The 18,199-nt window shown below is 42.4% G+C and overlaps 2 protein-coding genes across 3 annotated transcripts in view; one reads left to right on the top strand and one right to left on the bottom strand.

Annotated features, from left to right (window-relative positions):
• SMYD1 (SET and MYND domain containing 1) overlaps nucleotides 1-18,199 on the top strand; it is a 41,321-nt gene that overhangs the window by 8,472 nt on the left and 14,650 nt on the right. The window contains exons 2-5 of one of the 2 annotated variants that reach the window (XM_081068390.1): nucleotides 7,224-7,400; nucleotides 11,850-12,063; nucleotides 14,823-14,953; nucleotides 17,101-17,139. In XM_081068390.1, the coding sequence (XP_080924516.1) occupies nucleotides 7,224-7,400; nucleotides 11,850-12,063; nucleotides 14,823-14,953; nucleotides 17,101-17,139 (561 nt within the window). The remainder of the gene's footprint in view (nucleotides 1-7,223; nucleotides 7,401-11,849; nucleotides 12,064-14,822; nucleotides 14,954-17,100; nucleotides 17,140-18,199) is intronic. The other variant, XM_081068391.1, reaches the window with a different exon arrangement.
• Nucleotides 1,415-2,037, bottom strand: LOC308505702 (large ribosomal subunit protein uL6-like). The gene has a single exon (XM_081068393.1). The coding sequence runs from the start codon at nucleotides 2,017-2,019 to the stop codon at nucleotides 1,441-1,443; it is 579 nt and encodes a 192-aa protein (XP_080924519.1). The 5' UTR covers nucleotides 2,020-2,037; the 3' UTR covers nucleotides 1,415-1,440.

Here is an 18,199-nt window from a genome sequence, read left to right as displayed (position 1 = left end):
AGCCCAGCATTTCCACTTCTGGGTATTTATCTGACGAAAATGAAAACACTAATTTGAAAAGATATATGCACCCCCATGTTCACTGAAGAATTATTTACAATAGCTTAGATATGGAAGCAACCTAGGTGTTCATTGATAGATGAATGGATAAAGAAGATGTGGTACATATACATGATGGAATATTACTCAGACATAAAAAGGATGAAAGCTTACCATTTGTGACAATATGGATGGACCTAGCGGGTATTATGCTAAGTGAAATAAGTCAGACAGAGAAAGACAAATACTGTGTGATTTCATTCATTTGTGGAAACTAAAATAAAATAAATAAAACAAACAAGTGAAACAAGAAGATTCATAGATACAGAAAACTAAGTGAGGGTTACTAGGGGAGCGGAATGAGTGAAAAAGGTGAAGAGGAATAAGAGGTGTATACTTCCATTCATAAAATAGATAAACCACAGAAATGTAGTGTATATCACAGGGAATATAGTCAATAATATTGTAATGAGTTTGCACAGTGACAGATGGTTACTAGGCTAAGTATGGTGATCACATTATAAGATATATAAATATCAAAGCACTATGTTGTACACCTGAAACAAATATAATATTTTATGCCAACTATACTTTAATAAAACATTTTAGACTCTTCTGTTCAAGAAGGTGGAGAGGGTAAGTGCTGTGCTCACCTCCCACAACCACATCAAAGTTACAACTAAATTATAGAACAACCACCTTGAAAACCGCCTGAAGACTAGCTGAACAGAACTCCTATAACTAAGGATAGAAAGAGGGAGCCATGTCAAGACTGATAGGAGGAACAGAGACATAAAATGGGCTAGTCCCACACCCAAATGTGGTGGTTAAGAATTGGGAGGTATATGTTGGCTGTGGATATCATATCAAGCATCTTGTCTGATCACAATAGTATGAAACTAGAAATCAATTACAAGAGGAAAACTGAAAAAACAAAACAAAAAACCCTACCTACATGTGGAGGCTAAATAACATGTTATTAAACAATGAATGTGTTAACAATCATATCAAGGAAGAAATCAAAAGATATTTTTAGACAAATGGAAATAAAAACACAATGACCCCAAATCTATGGGACACAGCCAAAGTAGTTCTGAAAGGGAAACTCATAGCAATACAAGCAGACCTCAAGAAACAAGAAAAATCTCAAAACAACTATATAACCTTCTGCCTAAAGGAACTAGAAAAAGAAGAATAATACATAAAGAAAGGAAATTGTAAAAATCAGAGTGAAAAATAAGATAGAGCTTAAATAACCAATAGAAAAGATCAATGAAATCAAGAGCTGATTTTTTTTTTTTTTCAATACATGTCTTTTATTGCGCCTTCAAAATATCACAAAGTTCAGATTCGCTCTGTGTCTTGACGTCTTGGTGCTTCTGTAGCTGGACAACTTACACCTTATTCATCAGCCTGCTGAACTGTTCCTTTTTCAGAAACATAGATACCATCCAAAAATTTTCTGATGTCCTTGTTTTTAACTGTTGTGGCTTGTTGAATCAAAGCAGCTGAATTTGATACAAGTTCAATGTCATTTCCTTCAAGAATTAACTCATCTTTCTGGGCTTGAGATACTAAACAAGCAACACCTGACCTCATCCGAACCCTGCGGATGTACTTTTCACCCAAGAAATTTCGGATTTCAACAAGAGAACCATTCTCCTGAATAACAACGTTGATGGGGAAGTGAGCATACACAGACCTCATCTTGTAACGGAAGCCCAGTGTAACACCCTTGATCATGTTCTGTACATGACTACAGATAGTGCGAACAGTAGCCAGTTCCTTTCTATTTCCCCACCATTTGTCAACCCGAAGTCTCTTCTTCTTCTTTCCGAGGAGACTGAGTTCTACATTGATGTGATTGAAGTCCCTCCGCAGGGTGCCTCTGGGGCCCTTCACGATAACTGTGCGTCCCTTCAGGGTGATGTCCACATTTTCTGGAATGTCTACAGTCTGATTGCTGAGAATGGTCTTCATCCTCGCAGTAGATTCAGCAAAAAGAAGAGCTGATTTTTTGAAAAGATAATTTAAAAGAATGATAAACCTTTAGCCAGACTCACCAAGAAAAAAGTGAGGTCCCAAATAAATAAAATCATAAATGAAAGAATAGAAGTGACAAACAACATCATAGAAATACAAAGGACTATTAGGAAATACTACAAACTATGCCCACAAATTGGACAATCTGGAAGAAATTGATAAATTCCTAGAAACATGCAATCTTCCAAGACTGAATTAAGAAGAAACAAAAAAATATGAATAGACCAGCAACTACTAATATATTTAAATCAGGAAAAAAAAAATCCCAACAAACAACCAGATGGCTTCACAGGTAAATTTTATCAAACATTCATGGAAGAATTAAAACTTATCTTTCTCAAGCTATTCCAAAAAATTGAATAGAAGGAAAGGCTACCAAGCTTATTTTATGAGGCCAGCATTATCCTGATTCCAAAACCAGACAAAGACATTACAAAAAGAGAAAGTTATAGGCCAGTATTTCTGCTGGATATAGATGCAAAATGCCTCAACAAAATATTTTCAAACCGAATTCCGCAACATATTAAAAAGATCATACACCATGATCAAGTGGGATTTATTCCTGGGATGCAAGGTTGGTTCAACATCTGCAAGTCAATTAATGTAATATATCACAAATGAAATGAAGGATAAAAATCATATGATTATATCATTAGATGCAGCAAAAGCATTTGACAAAACCGAACACCCATTTATATAAACGTTCTCAGCAAAGAACGTTTGCTGAGGGAATAGAGGGAACATACCTCAACATAATAAAAGCCATATATGACAAAACACATCTAACATTATAATCAATGGTGAAAAGCTAAAAGTGTGTTCCTTAAGATTAGGAGCAAGATATGGATGCCCACTTTCACTGCTTTATTCAACATAATATTGGAAGTCCTAGACACAGCAATCAGACAAGATGAAGAAATAAAGCCATCCAAATTGGAAAGGAAGAAGGAAAATCGTCATTTTTTGCAGATGACATGATACTATATATTGAGAACCCTAAAGATTCCATCTAAAAACTATCAGAACTGATAAATGAATTAAGTAAAGTAGCAGGATATAAAATTAAGATACAGAAATCAGTTGCATGTTTATACATCAATAATAAATATCAGAAAAAGAACCTAAGAAAGCAATCCCATTTACAACTGCATTGACAAGAATAAAACACCAAGGAATTAATTCAACCAAGGAGGTAAAAGACCTGTGCTTGGAAAACTAGAAGACATTGTTGAAAAAAATTGGAGAAGACTCAAATAAAAATGAAGCATATACTCTGCTCATGGATAGAAAGAATTAACATTGTTAAAATGTTTGCACTACCCAAAGCAATCTACAGATTCAATGCAATCCCTATCAAAATACGAATGGCGTTTTTCACAGAACTAGAACAAATAATCCTAAAATTTATATGCAACTACAAAAGACCCCAAACAGTCAAAGCAGTCTTGAGAAAGAGGAACAAAGTTGGAGGTATCACGCTACCTGTATAGTTCTCTGGGTGCTTGGATGGGATGTTCTTTAAGACACGCCTCCTCCCCCTTGATTTTTAGGGGGAGACCTCCTGGCTGGCTGAGAGTTTTTAAGCAGCCCAGAAAGCCAGAGCTGTTGGTCCAGTTCTCTCTGGCTGTGTTTTTGCAAGGCTCGTTCAACTCTCTTTGTGTTTATCTGTCCGTTAACTGGTTATGTCCATACAAGGAACTGAGCAATAGCTGCTCTTCCATCCCTCTTGACTCTGACAGATGACATAACCCAGGGCTGCAGAGCAAAGAGTAAGTGGGGACCTCCTGGCTGGGTCAGGGCACACTCAGGGCAAACAGATAGGCTTGGGGCTTCCTTTGCCCTCTGGAGAGCAGTGTCAGGCATGAGAAACCCCTATGCAAATAACACCCCTGTGAGGATATTGATCACCACTACTTTAAAGTTTGTTAGAGAATTGCTGAAAACCTATCTTTGCAAAATGTTGTGTAAATGGGACTCTTTGGATTGGGCAAAATGAGAGTAGGAGAAGAAATGAAACATCCAGGTAAGCTGTCTGGATGAAACACTCTTTCTCCTGGAATTTAAAAAGTAGTTTTAGGGCTTAATGTCTTTTGGATTCTCTCTCTCACAAAGGAAATAAAACGGGAGATTTTTCTGTCAAGGAAGTACGCTTATAGGGATTCTCTTCTACCTGAGAGGTCTTCCTGTCTGGTGGCTGCCTGAGAAATAGTGGATGGTAGAGGAGAGCAGGAGCTCAGAGATCACCTGGCCTAACCTCCCTGTATGACAGATGGATGGGGGGACCAGCTGTCATCTGCTGAACACTCATCCTGTACTGGGCTCTGAACTGGTTATTTTACTCGTTATTTCATTTAACCCTCAAAATCATTTTGAGATTGGTGGGGTTTTGAAGCTCCTTTGTAATTTTCTTTTTGCTTGAATTTTTAAGAATAGTAAGTATGCTTCATTAAAAAGTAATAGTCATTAGTCTGAGAGCTATCAAGATCTAGGTGTTGCTATTCCCATTTTCACATAAGGAAATGAGGGCTCAGAGAGGTTAGAGACTTGCTTGAGGTCACACAGCCAGTAGATACTGGAGAATAAGGAGTTGAACCCAGCTCTGACTAACTTCAGGTCTGACCTTCCACAATACCCATCCTGCTGCCAATGTAAGGAGATGGAGACCAGAGAAAACTTTTTTTTTTAACTTCCTATTCCTGCCTACCTGGCACTCTCCCATATACCCCACCACAAGGAGTAGGGTTTAGGTTTTCTCTCTTCTCTATATTTTTGCTACTCAAAGTTGTAGTAGCATGAGCATCACCTGGGAACTTATTAGAAATGCAGACTCTTAACCCCAGACCTACTGAATTAGACCCCGAATTTTACCAAGATCTCTGGTGATATGCATGCACACGGAAGTCTCCTTGGGATCCAAATTACTCAGGTTCTTCAGCATCGCAGTCCCTGCTAATGAACTTCGCAGAGAAGGCAATCCGGACTGGAAACAGATGGAAGAAATGCATAGTTCCCCTTCTTCAGGGGTTTGGAGATCCCACTAAATGGTCAGGGTCCTGTGTGAGTCCCCTGTATTCTATTCTGCTGGTCACTCGTGACCTTCCCAAGTAGGACCCCCGCTCTGTGACAAAGTTATGATGGGGTATGAATTCTATGCAATTCACTAAGTATGCCGATGTAGTTCCACTCTTCCTCTCTCGTTAGGAAATCTTAAGGGAATGCAAGGTAGTGAGGAAGGTAACATTATGGGAATAACCTTCAATCTGCTCTAACTTATAAATAAGCACTAACCTTTCATGCCCTTGAGTACTTTGTGATTATTACAAATTACTAGCAATGCACCTCACAGCAGATGGGGACATAGCAGTGTGTGATGAGTTGGCTATCTAGAGGCTAAAAACTGCCTGGACTCCAGGAAGCCCAGGATCTAGCTTAGAGCAGTAGCCTATGCCATGCCCTTAGTTTGGCTCTGTCCCTGTCTGTCCATCTCTTGATGTTATGTTGGGGCCACTGGGCATAGCCTTGGGCTGGTCCTTGAGCCCAATGCCCTAGCGTTGCCTGCTGGTTCTTGCTTGATTTCCCTGCTATGCCCACTTTCCTTTGGCTGCAGGAACATGCCATAGGCATATCGGAGACCACCAGAACAGCGTGAGATTTCCAGAAACTTGTATAAGGAACTGTTGAAGGAGCTAGGGGTGTTTAACTTGGAGAAGGGAAATGAAGGGGAAGAATGGAAGTGGTTTTCAAATTCTTGAAGGACTGACTTGACCTAGCTTGTTTCATTAGACAAGGATCCAAATGGCAAAATTAGGTTCTAGGGGTATGTTTCTACTGAAGGCAGACTCAGGCTTAACACAAGGAAGAAGTCCGCAGTAATTAGGACTGTCCAACAACGGACTAACTTATTGGAAGCAGCAAACTCTTTTTGACTATGTGCATTAGAAAATGCATGGTCAAAGATAGATACAAGGGATATCTGTACTTGTATATTATGTTGAAGGCTCTTCCTTCAGGCTCTAGAAGTCTATATTTCTAAAAGCCCCTGTTTTCTTATACTTTTGAGATCCCTATTTGACTGTCAGCTCCAACCTGAGTTTACATATCCACTTTCTCCCAGGGAGCTCAGCGCTTCCCTGAATGTCACTGAATGTCTTTTATCTTTTTTCTGCTTCAGGGGTTAGGATGTCTCTTTCCCACATTGCAGGAGCCTGCAGTTGGGGCCTAGAGATATTGTGCATCACACCAGATTAAACTCACTCTGGGGGTTAGGTTATGTCTTAAAATATGTTTCCTTCATGCTAGCCTATGATCTTGTCTGTTTGAACTGTACCTTTAACATGGGGAGACACGTGACTTTTTGATGGGAATGCTGGGAGGCCAGAAACGGAAGGGATCTCATCTTCCTACATCTCTCTCCCTCACCCACTAAATGGGCATGCATTGTCCTTCCGCGTCACTTCCACTCTCTCTGAGCCAGGAGACTACATTAGATAACATCAATGACATCAGTAACCTTGTAATTCTTAATGTGGCAAAACACACAGAACTATGAAATATTTTTGTATAAAATAGATCATGTCGTGGGTAGTTAAAATTTTTCACTCTTTGGGAAACGGGCAAGTATATTTGAACAATGAGAAACACATGTCCTACAGAATGCCCCTCCCATGCCATGGTGCCAGTGACCTGTGTCTTTTGGCAAGGGGACCGGGAGAGACTTCCCAGTTTCCTCAAGTGTCTTCTGCAGTGTGTTCCAGGAACATGTTGTGCCTCCGCTATCACAGCGCTCCGCACACCACACGGCTTTGCAAGTTCAGCTGTTCCTCTGGCAACTTGCGGTCGTTTCAGTGCCTGTAGGTCGTAGACCTACACTTGCCGAATTAAATTGAAAGGCTTATATGCAGAGCTCACTAGTGTTCCCCACATTTGGTTTACTTTACAATATCTGCTAAAAGAATTGTTACAGCTAAAAGGGACCTTTGGAAGCCCGAGCCCCTCATTTTGAAAAGAGGAAGTTTGAGGCTTAGAAAGACATGTATGACCTACTGAGCCAGTACCCGAGCCCTGGCCTCCCAAAGGCCAGTGTGGCCCTGTTCCACGGTGCTCCCCCACCTCAATCACCTGTGCTCTCCCTCTGTTTCCAGCCTCGTGAACTTTGTGTGCCACACCTGCTTCAAGAGGCAGGAGAAGCTCCATCGCTGCGGGCAGTGCAGGTTTGCCCATTACTGTGACCGCACCTGCCAGAAGGATGCTTGGCTGAACCACAAGAATGAGTGTATGGCCATCAAGAGATACGGGAAGGCACCCAATGAGAACATCAGGTCAGAGTTGGGCCATGGGGTAAAGTTTGGGATTCCCAAATGTCAGCTGGGGGGAGGTAGCTGTGACAGCATTCCCAGGCCCAGGAAAACCAGGATGGGTGCAAACCAGGACAGAGCCTCAGAGAGACTGAATATAGTCCCTTCCATGCACTCCCTGTAGGTCTGGGAGTCCATCTAAGAGGGAGAACGGCGTGTCTGTGGAGGGCTGTTCCAAACCGCAGACACTGGCTGGGGTTGGCTGCAGACTCATTCTGCGTGGCTCCCTAATGTCTAATTAAAAAAAAAAATTGATCTGGCAATGTTAAAAAGTTGGGAAATTTCACATTAAAAAAAATTATGTTTTCTGGCCTCTCTTGAAAAAAACAATGAAATCTGAAGAGTGGGCAAAATGAGCTAGAGCTCTGTAGCATCTGCCCCTTTACAAAATACTGAGTAATTGATTTCTAGTTTTATACCATTTGGTTAGAGAAGATCTTTGATGTGATTTCAATCCCTGAAATTTATTGAGACTAGTTTTGTGGCCTAACATGTTGTCTATATTGGAAAATGTTCCATGGGCCCTTGAAAAGAATGTATATACTGCTGCTTTGGGGTAAAGTGCTATAAAAATATCAATTAAATCCATCTGGTTAAGTGTAACATTTAAGACCACAGTTTTCTTGTTGATTTTCTGTGTGGAAGTCTGTCCATTGGTTTCAATGGGGTGTTAATGTTCCTTGCTATGATTGTATTACTATTGACCTCTCCCTTTATGTCTGTCAATATTTGCTTTATATAGTTAGGTGTTCCTAAGTTGGGTGTATAAATATTTACAAGGATTATATGCATATCCTCTTGTTGGAGTGATCATTTTACTGTTATGTAATGTTCTTTGTCTCTTATTATAGCTTTTGTTTTCAAGTCTATTTTGTCTGATATAAGTATTGCTACTACAGATTTGTTTTCATTCACATGAACATCTTTTTCCTACCCTTTACTTTCAGTATGTGTGTGTTTCAATCTGCAGTGGGTCTCTTGTAAGCACCATGTCTATAAGCCTGTTTTCTTAACCATTCAGCCACCCACTATCTTTTGATTGGAGCATTTAATCCATTTGCTTTTGATGTGATTATTGATAAATATGTAGTTATTTGCCTTTTATTATTCATATTTGTGTTCTTTCCTCCACACCCTTCTTCTTTTTTATTTATTTAAAAAATTTTTTCTAAAAGATTTTATTTTATTTTTTTTTAATTGGGGAAGGGGAACAAGACTTTATTGGAGAACAGTGTGTACTTTCAGGACTTTCTTCCAAGTTAAGCTGTTGTCCTTTCAGTCTTAGTTGTGGAGGGCCCAGCTCAGCTCCAGGTCCAGTTGCCGTTGCTAGTTGCAGGGGGCGCAGCCCACCATCCCTTGCAGGACTCGAGGAGTTGAACTGGCAACCTTATGGTTGAGAACTCACTGGCCCATGTGGGAATCGAACCGGCAGCCTTCAGAGTTAGGAGCACGGAGCTCCAACGGCCTGAGCCACTGGGCCAGCCCCCTACCCCCTTCTTCTTAAAGAAGTTCCATTAACATATCTTATAATACTGGTTTGGTAGTTATGAACTCCTGTAACTTTTTTTTTTGTCCGGGAAGCTTTTAAGCTCTTCTTCAATTTCAAATTATATCCTTGCTGGATAGAACAGCCTTGGTTATACGTCCTTTCTTCTCATCACTTTAAATATTCGTGCCAATTCCTCTGTCCTGCAAAGTTTCTATTGAGAAATCAGCTGAAAGTCTTATAGGAGCTCCCTTGTAGGCAACTGACTGCTTTTTTCTTGCTATTTTAAGACTCTCTCTTTGTCTTTCACCTTTGTTTTAATTATGATGTATCTTGGAGTGGACCTATTTCGGTTCATCTTGTTTGTGACTCTGTACTTCCTGGGCTTGTATGTCTATTTCCTCTGCCTGGTTAGGAAAGTTATCTGCCATTATTACTTCAAATAGGTTTTCAATTTCTTGTTTTCTCTCTTCTCTTTCTGGTGATCGAATATTGTTACACTTGATGTTGTCCCAGAGGTCCTTTAAACTATTCTCATTTTTTAAATTCTTTTTTGTTTTTGTTGTTCTGATTTGTGTTTTCTGCTACCTTGTCTTTCAAATTGCTGATTTGATTCTCTATTTCATTTAATCTGCTATTGATTCTTTCTAGTGTATTCTTCATTTCAGTTATTGTATTCCTCACTTCTGATTGGTTCTTTTTATTGTTTCTGTGTTCTTTTTTATGCTTACTATCTCTTTGTTGAATTTTTCACTACGTTCCTTGAGCATCTTTATAACAAGTGTTTTGTGCTCTGTATCTGGTAGATTTCTTGCCTCCATTTTGTTTAGTTCTTTTTCTGGAGTTTTCTCCTGTTTTTTCATTTGGGTCGTGTTTCTTTTTCTCCTCATTTTGGCTGCCTCTTTTTGTTTGTTTCTATGTATTAGGTAGATCTGCTACCTATCCCAGTCTTGCCAGGGTGGCTTTATGTAGTAGGTGTTCTGTAGGGCCCAGTGGCACAGAGTCCCTGCTCACTTGAACCTGGTGCTCCAGAATGTCTCTAGAGTGGGTTATATGTGCTCTCCTCTTGTAGTAGAGCCTTGCTTGTTGTTAGCATGTCAGTGGGTGGGAAGAACCCTCAGGCTGACTGGCTGAGCATTTACCACAACCACAGCATATAAGCTGCTTATGGGAGCTGACCCCATGGAGTAGGATTTGCCCCAGCATGCTCTGGTACCTGCCCTGACCACCCTTTGGGTTTGATGCTTACGGGGCTAATCAGGTGGTGCTCTGTTGTGGTCTGAAACCAGCCTCCAGGTGTGTTGGATTTGGGGCCTCTTGGAAGGTGCTCTGGTGTAGGCCAAGGTCAGCCTCTGCCTGTGACCAGCTGGAGCTCCCAGGTAGGAGCTACAAAGTGATCCGTGGTTGTTTCCTGCCTCTGCTGGAACTGGATACTTGTGGGAGTGGGCACGCTGAGAACTAAAGCTTGGTGCTACCAGTACTGAGCTTGGGGCAGGCAGCTCAGCAAAAGGCCCAGGGCATCCACAGGCCTGCTGCCACCTGCCATGTGCCTGCAAAGCTCAGTGACTGAAAGAGCCTTGGGCAGTGTTCACCAGGTTAATGCAGATTCAGATTTGGTGCAGTGCCGAGCTTGGGTCCACTCAGCAAAAGGCTCAGAGCATGAGGACAGCCACTGCCTGCCTGGGGTCCGGGGACTCCTGAGAATTGTCCAAAAAGGACTGCAGTGCATGCCTGGGCTTGCTGCCCACTGCCGAACATGTCTCAGGTGGCATGTGAGCTGAGGCCAGCTGCTTGCTGCTGAAAGAGCCCCTGTATTGCTTGGGCTGGGGCTGGCTGCCCACTGCAGAAAGAGACTCTGGTGGTACCCAAGCCAAAGCCTGGCTACTTTCTTTAAAAGAGCCTCCTGTGGTGGACATGCCAGGGCTGGCTCACCATTGCCAAAGTACCTCTGGCTTGTGTGAGTTTGCTGGGTCAGGGTCCCAGGGAGTCACCAGGGTGGATAAGTGGATTTCCTGGCCAATGCAGATTCAGATTTGACCATGTAGTGGGAGGGCTCAACAAAGGAAAGATGGAGCCTGCCTGTAGGCTGCACGGGAGGATTGCTCAACACAGGTATGATGGTGGCTCTCCATCCCTCTCTCTGAAGCTACACAACTCAGTTTCTCCCTGTATGTATCTGGCATCTCTTGAGCCACCATCCCTCCACTGAAGCCCAGGGGGAGTGCCTGTGAGGGAGTGACTCTGTGCTCGGGCCCATTAAGAGGACACCTGGGTTTCTAGCAGCCTTTTGTCTCACCTGGATGGACAGAGTACCCACTGTCTTTCATAGTTAGATGTTATAGGGGCTTTTCTTCCCAGCACTGGTGCTCCAGGCTGGGGAGGCTTTGCTCTTCAGGGGTAACTTCCACAGTTGAAATATCCCTCCCGATTCTCAACCACCATAGGGAGGTTTGGGGCCAGCCTGTTCCATGGGGCCAGCCTGTTCCACATCTCCACCTCTCCTACCAATCTTGACATGGCTTCTTCTTTATATCCTCAGTTATAGGACTTCTGTTCAGCTAGTCTTCAGATGGTTCTCCAGATTGTTTGTTCTATAACTTAGTTGTGATTTTAATGTGGTCATGGGAGGAGGCAAGCACAGCATTTATCTACTTTGCTATCCTATTCTCTCACAGCATGGTAATTATAGTTCTCTCTTTGCTTGCCTGTTCTCTCACAGCATGGTAATTATAGTTAACCTAAATGATCTTTTTAACTTATGTCTCTACCACTATAAGAAGAAATTCATGATAGAAGAAGTTCTATCTGTTTAGTTCAAAACTGTATCTTTGGCTCAGCACTGTGCCTGACATGCATTAAGCACTCAGTAAGAGTTTGTTGAATGAATGAATGCAGTAGGGCCTCCCTAACCCTGCGTCTCTCCATAGGCTTGCTGCGCGCATCATGTGGAGAGTGGAGAGAGAGGGCACCGGGCTCACAGATGGCTGCCTGGTCTCCGTGGATGACCTGCAGAATCATGTGGCACACTTCGGGGAGGAGGAGCAGAAGGAGCTGCAGCTGGATGTGGATGTTTTCTTGCAGTACTGGCCACCCCAGAGCCAGCAGTTCAGCATTCAGTACATCTCGAACATCTTCGGCGTGGTATGACTTCTCATTAAGTGTGTGTGTGTGGGGGGGTGAGGTGATAGCTGGTATTGTCTAGCTAAGGAGTATTCAGATACTTCCAGGCTAAAGTAGGGATGGGGGGTCAAGAGAAGGACTTGAGGGAGAACAGAGCCCTCATATGAACAACTCTCATCCCTTTTTCTGTCTTCCTGTTCTTGCTTACTGTGAGGTCATTCCTGCCCTATCTGAAATTTGTGTGGCAACACAAACTTTCCATTATCTCTGAATGGTAGATTTAGATGCATTTACCTTCTCGTTTTCTGTATTTCCTGTATTTTCTCCTTTCCATATTGAAAACAAAGACCCAATTACCATCCTTTCTTGTCCATTAGTCACTTTGAAAATAAGACCCTTCCTTTTCCAAGATGTGATGGGCAGGATAATGGGGAGCCTGGAATACTGGGTATGGGAGCCAGAAAGAGGAGAGTAAAGGCTTTTTGGAGGGTGCTGCTTTAGAGCAACAAAGCCAGGCTTCTCAAAGCCATGAGAGGCCAGGAGGTGGAGATGGGAGCCCTGAGGATCAGCAGGCTCAGGCCTTTGGCTATGGAAGTAGATGTGTTCCGTCTGGCAGGCCCAGCCCCTTCTGTGGTGCTGGTGAGTGGGCTGAAGAGGGATTTATTTTAATAACAAAAACAGCGTGATCGCACCCAACATCTCTTGAGTCCTAACCATATGCCACTGTTTCTGTAATAGAATTCTCCAGAAAAACAGAACCAACATCATATCTGTCTGTCTGTCTGTCTGTCTGTCTGTCTATCTATCATCTATCTCTATCTCTATCTATCTATCTATCTATCTATCTATCTATCTATCTATCTATCTATCTATCTATACTATATTATTGAGAAGGAGATTTATTTTAATGAATTAGCTCTTGAGATTGTGGAGGCTTGGTAAATCCAAAATCTGCCAGTAGGCTGGCAGGCAGGACACCCAAAGAAGAGTTGTGGTTTGATTCCAAAGACTGTCTGCTGGCAGAATTCCTTCCTGCTCAGGGGAGGTCAGTCTTTGTTCTATTAAGTCCTTCAACTGATTGCGTGAAGCCACTTACATTATGCAGGCTAATTTACTTTACTCAAAGTCTACCTATTTAAATGCTAATCCATCTAAAAACCACTTTCATAGAAACATACAGAATAATGTTTGACCAAATGTGTGGGCACCACAGCCCCGCCAAGCTGACACATAAAATTAACCATCAGAGCTTCTCATGTATTATTTTACACAATCTTTACAAAAAAAAGTGAAGTCCATGCTTTTAATGTCTTTATAAACAGAAAGCCTAGGCCCAGAGAGGTTACATGACTTCCAAAGTCCACACAGTGAGCTGGTGTCTATGGAAAAGCTAGGAGCCATCTGTCTGGTGCCAGAGTTGCTACTCTTAGCAGTTATGCTCCACAGCCTTGGGGTGAATGGGGGTCATAGAACCATCTTGGGTATCCTTAACATGATTTGGGGACTATGGCCACAGAATGGCATGATCACCAAAGTGCAGAGCTGAAAGGACTGGGAGATCATCTAATCCATCTTATTCAACCTACAGATGGAGAAACTGGGGCTCAGCGACAAAAGTAGTTTGACCAAGGGAACACAGTTTTTTAGTGGTACTGACAGGCTTCACTTCATGTGCGTTCTGAATGATCAATGAGATTGAATGGAGAAAGTGACACTCCTCCAATACCTATAACAAATAGCCATGCGCTGTACATATCAATATATACAGAGGGTGCCAAAAATGTATACACATTTTAAGAAATGAAAACTGTATTAAAATTGTAATACTGAATATATATACTGATAACAAAAGATGAGTACAAGTCACATTTCACTTCTGCAATTACCAGAGGCTCAAAGTGGTTCCCATCAGCGTCCAGACACTGCTGCTTACAGCAAACTACTACTGCTTGAGCCACGTTGACCAAAGTGTCCACTTGTATATGTTTTTTTGGCACTCCCGGTATATATAAATGTATACTATATTATGATAGTATGAACTTACATATTATTTACATATAAAGCAGAAATTTTCGTGCAGTTTTTAATGCATGGTTATATTTATTCTTACACATTTTTCATGCCCTGAGAGCAGATATTTAGAATATGTTTCTATAAAAAAACCAGTTATTTTTAAGGAAAAGGAAATAAAACAAGTATGTAAGAAATAACCAACTTGCTTTGCCTTGTATTTAGAGATAAATGTTGTACTCATCAAAGTTTAAAATTGTAAACAGGAAGTATAAAATATCCACCAGATACAAAAAGAGTAAAAAAGAGGTTTCACTTTTATCTTATGAGCAACTATAGGAGTTGAGGGTGGATAGGCAAAGAAAGTGGAAAGCAGAGGACACACACACACACACACACACACACACACACACACAGTACACACATGCAGAGTAGGGCACAGAGAGAGAAACAAGATAGATACTGGGGAAGACTTTTGTGAGACCCAGATACAGGAAAGAGAGACTTTAAGAATGAACATTTCTATCTTTGGCCTTTTCAGAATACAGCTACCCAAAACTTTTAAGGTGTTATTGCATTTTTTAGCAAATATGGGACTCTGCCATGGTACTAATCTTAAGGAGAGAACAGGAGACTGTTTTGTTTCCTCTCTAAGCATTTTCAAGATGACCCCGGTTTTCTATTTTTATTTTAAACCTTCAATAGTTAGCTGGTGACCTGTCTCTAGTCTCCATCTGTCAGCTGACTCTTTTCTCTTTTCCGCTGTGTAGATTAATTGCAATGGTTTCACGCTCAGTGATCAGAGAGGCCTGCAGGCCGTGGGTGTGGGCATCTTCCCTAACTTGGGCCTGGTGAACCATGACTGTTGGCCCAACTGCACCGTCATATTTAACAATGGCAAGTGAGTATGTCTTTCACTGGGGGTGGTGAGATGGGAGTGGGGAGGCCTTATGGTGTTTTCTCCACTTGACTTAAGTCAGAGGTAAACTGTTGAACCTGAACTAGCATGGTTTGCAAATGGAATGAAAACAGAAATTTCATTATAGAATAATTGTGGCTAGGAGAAATGTAAAGAGGAAGATAGTAAATAATTCTACACGGGTAATTTCTGGTCTTTGTATGTTGCTTCAGGTTGCCTAGATATATTAGGTAAACCTCTAACGACTGTTTTAAAACTTGATGCCTGGGATTGTTTCTCTAGAGGTCATTGCAGAACATCATCAACTGAGAAAGCACTTGGCGGAAGCATATTATTAGTCCAGGTCCCAACAGAAATCAGAAGGCACACTGAGAGTTTACCAGAAGAGAATTTATAAAAGGATCATTTATAGGGGAGTAGGTAGAATTTAAGAAACTATTAGGTTGATGCAAAAGTAATTGTGGTTTTACAATTATTTTTAACCTTTTAAACCGCAATTATGTTTGCACTAATCTAATAACAAAGAATGGTGAGGTGTCCAGGGTCTAGTGCCAGCATGAAACCATTATCATCACTAGACCTGGAAGGGCAAGTGGAAGAAGCACTGTTCCTGTGTTTGGTGAGAGCCGCAACCATGGGCGATGCCCTCCCCACAAACCCGACAGCTTGTCTGTGCCTGTAGAGAAACTGCTAGAACCATGGTGAGACAGAGGGATCCAGGAGACCAAAACCCCAACCTGTCCTCCCATCTTCTGATCTTCTCCGTTTGGCCAAACCCCTACCAGAAGCCAGAGGGCAAAGGAACCTGAGCGATGAAGTCCTCAGAGGTCAGTTAGCCCCCTGCCCCCAAGAAGGCACAGATCAGGGGACCGAAGGGCCAAGAATGGAATTTGGGGGTGAAGCACACATTGAGAAGAGTCAGCAAACAGGGTGACTCCTGGTTGTCCATGGCTCAGGCTGGGGGGACTTGGGGGAGCAAGGCCTGAGCAATATTGTTGTTGCTCTTAGAGACAGGCTCTTGTGACAGATGCTGTCATCAACACTGAACAGGTTTCCCCCAAAAAACTCCCTGTAAATTAAAGACGATGGTTTCTGGTTCTCAGCCAAGAATCAAGCCTAAGCCCCAATATAGCAAGAACTCTGATTTCCCGTTTCCTCCCTATTTTTGCAAACAAGGGCCCCCATCACAACAGGCTCTTAAGCAACTGAGAAAGTCACTCAAGACAGAGAAGTTTATTTTGGACCCAAATGATAATCTTTTCCCAGGTTTTATGTTTCCCTTCCTAAGCCTCTTGGGGTCACTGGCCTGGACTTGATGGAATCCTGTCCAGAGGGACTGTTGTCCAGGGTTAGCGTGGTTGGCAGAGAAGATCAGATTCAGCCACATACGGGGCTGGTCTTTCTGCATATCCCTGCCCGAAGCGATGATGCCCCAGGGCTCTTGTCACTGCATGTGACAACCGCAGGAACCTGGGAACCCTTTCTTCAGATCATCTCCAGGGTCTGCTGTGGCTCCCATGCACCCACTAACTTTGAGCAGCCACGTTTTACCCAGGCTTCTTGGTTGTTGTGCAAGAGAAGGTGATTTGCATTCACTGTCTAGCTGCCTGCCATAGTGGAAAGAACACTGGTCATGATGTTAGACGCCTAATTCTAACCCTAACAATTTTTACATATATGCTACCTGTGTGACCTAATATAGTCTCCATATGTTGTTCAAAGTCTCCATGAGATAGATATCAAAAGAGGCAACACTTATTTGTCCAAGATGCTTGTTAGTGGTGTAATAATAGCTTTCCATGTTTTTTTTTAGCACTCTACTTTTAAATGCATTGTCTCCTGAGTCTCATTATCAGGTTCTAGATGAGAACCCTGAGGTCAGGGAAGGGAAGTAAGTTGTCCAGGGCTGAGTACTTTTGAACCCAGAACCTCTCAGTCCAAATCCAGTGTACTTTCCACTATACCAGGCTGCATCTTGTCACGTGGGCCCAGCTGTCGGGGCTGGTATAGAGGTGGTTGTTATGGCCAAAGCTTTGATTGCATAACCTGGAATGCTGTGCACCCTTGCTAGCTGTGCGGGATCAGCCAATAGTAATGATTTCCATTTGGGTGTCTGTTTTGTCTTTCAGTCATGAGGCAGTCAAATCCATGTTTCACACTCAGATGAGGTGGGTCAGTTCTTGCAAACATCCCTGCTCCTCTGACCCATCTCCCTCACTTGCCTGGTTTGCTGGGCCACCTTTTCCCACGTCTCTGTGGCTGCTGTCTGTTTGTAAAGTTCTTCCACCCCCCAGAGTCTTGTCTTTGCTGAATGCTGTATTCTTAATGTTGAAATTAATTTAAATTAATCATTTTATTCCTCACCCACCCACCACCTGCCATGCCTTTGCTGTACTTTGCTTTCTTTCTTCCCCTATTTCACTCCTTATTTCTCTCACTCCTCCAACATCAAAGCATGGCAGTCCCTTCTGGTCCACATCATCTTGGCAGAAACCCACATTGTCCCTCTAAACCAGGGGTGTCCAAACTGTGGCCCGCGGGCCAACTGCGGCCCGCAACTCATTTTTAATTGGCTTGCAGCAAATTCCAAAAATATATTTAGTTTACTTAAATAAATCAGGTGAGGCAATCCGTACTTCACCTCGAGTGAGTGGCCCGGCTGTTTGTGTATTTTACCGCATATGGCCCTTGGGGAAAACCGTTGAAAAAAGTTTGGACACCCCTGCTCTACACCCTGCTCACCATGAAGTGAGGACTGCTGATATTACTGACCCACTAAAGGACTATGTTTGTTTATAACCCTCAACTTCTCACCCAGATTGGGTTGTGCAAGTTGCACCCATAACTGTGATATTTTTGATAAGTGTTTATTCATAGTTTTCTATTACTGCTTCTAGCCAACTGTGAATTAGTGTTTTAGGTTATATTTTACTTTTGATCTTTCTTAATCACAACCAGATGGCCCTAGGTGGGTCTTTTTCTCAAGCTGGGCTTGGAGTACTTGAAATGCTCTTTGGAATCAGGGCACAAAGCTGCCTGGGAGTTTGGGCTTCAGGGCTGACGGGGAGGCGTGTTTTGTGCATCTGAGCCTGTGGGCGTGCATTGCATTTGACTTTGGACAACTCATGTCATCTCCTGGGCAATTGGTTCCACATCTATAGAGTAAAGGTCAAGATGGGAGCGTCTCTAGGGACCTCCCGATCTCTAGAATAAATACTTAAATTAATT

The sequence above is a fragment of the Rhinolophus hipposideros genome (genome assembly GCF_964194185.1).
Source record: "Rhinolophus hipposideros genome assembly, chromosome: 12".
NCBI classification, from domain to species: Eukaryota; Metazoa; Chordata; class Mammalia; order Chiroptera; family Rhinolophidae; genus Rhinolophus; species Rhinolophus hipposideros.
The sequence above is the reverse complement of the archived record's forward strand: the minus strand, read 5'-3'. Positions and strand labels throughout refer to the sequence as shown.

Excerpts from the sequence above, each read along its gene's own strand:
- LOC308505702 (XM_081068393.1), bottom strand. The coding sequence starts at position 2,019 with ATGAAGACCATTCTCAGCAATCAGACTGTAGACATTCCAGAAAATGTG.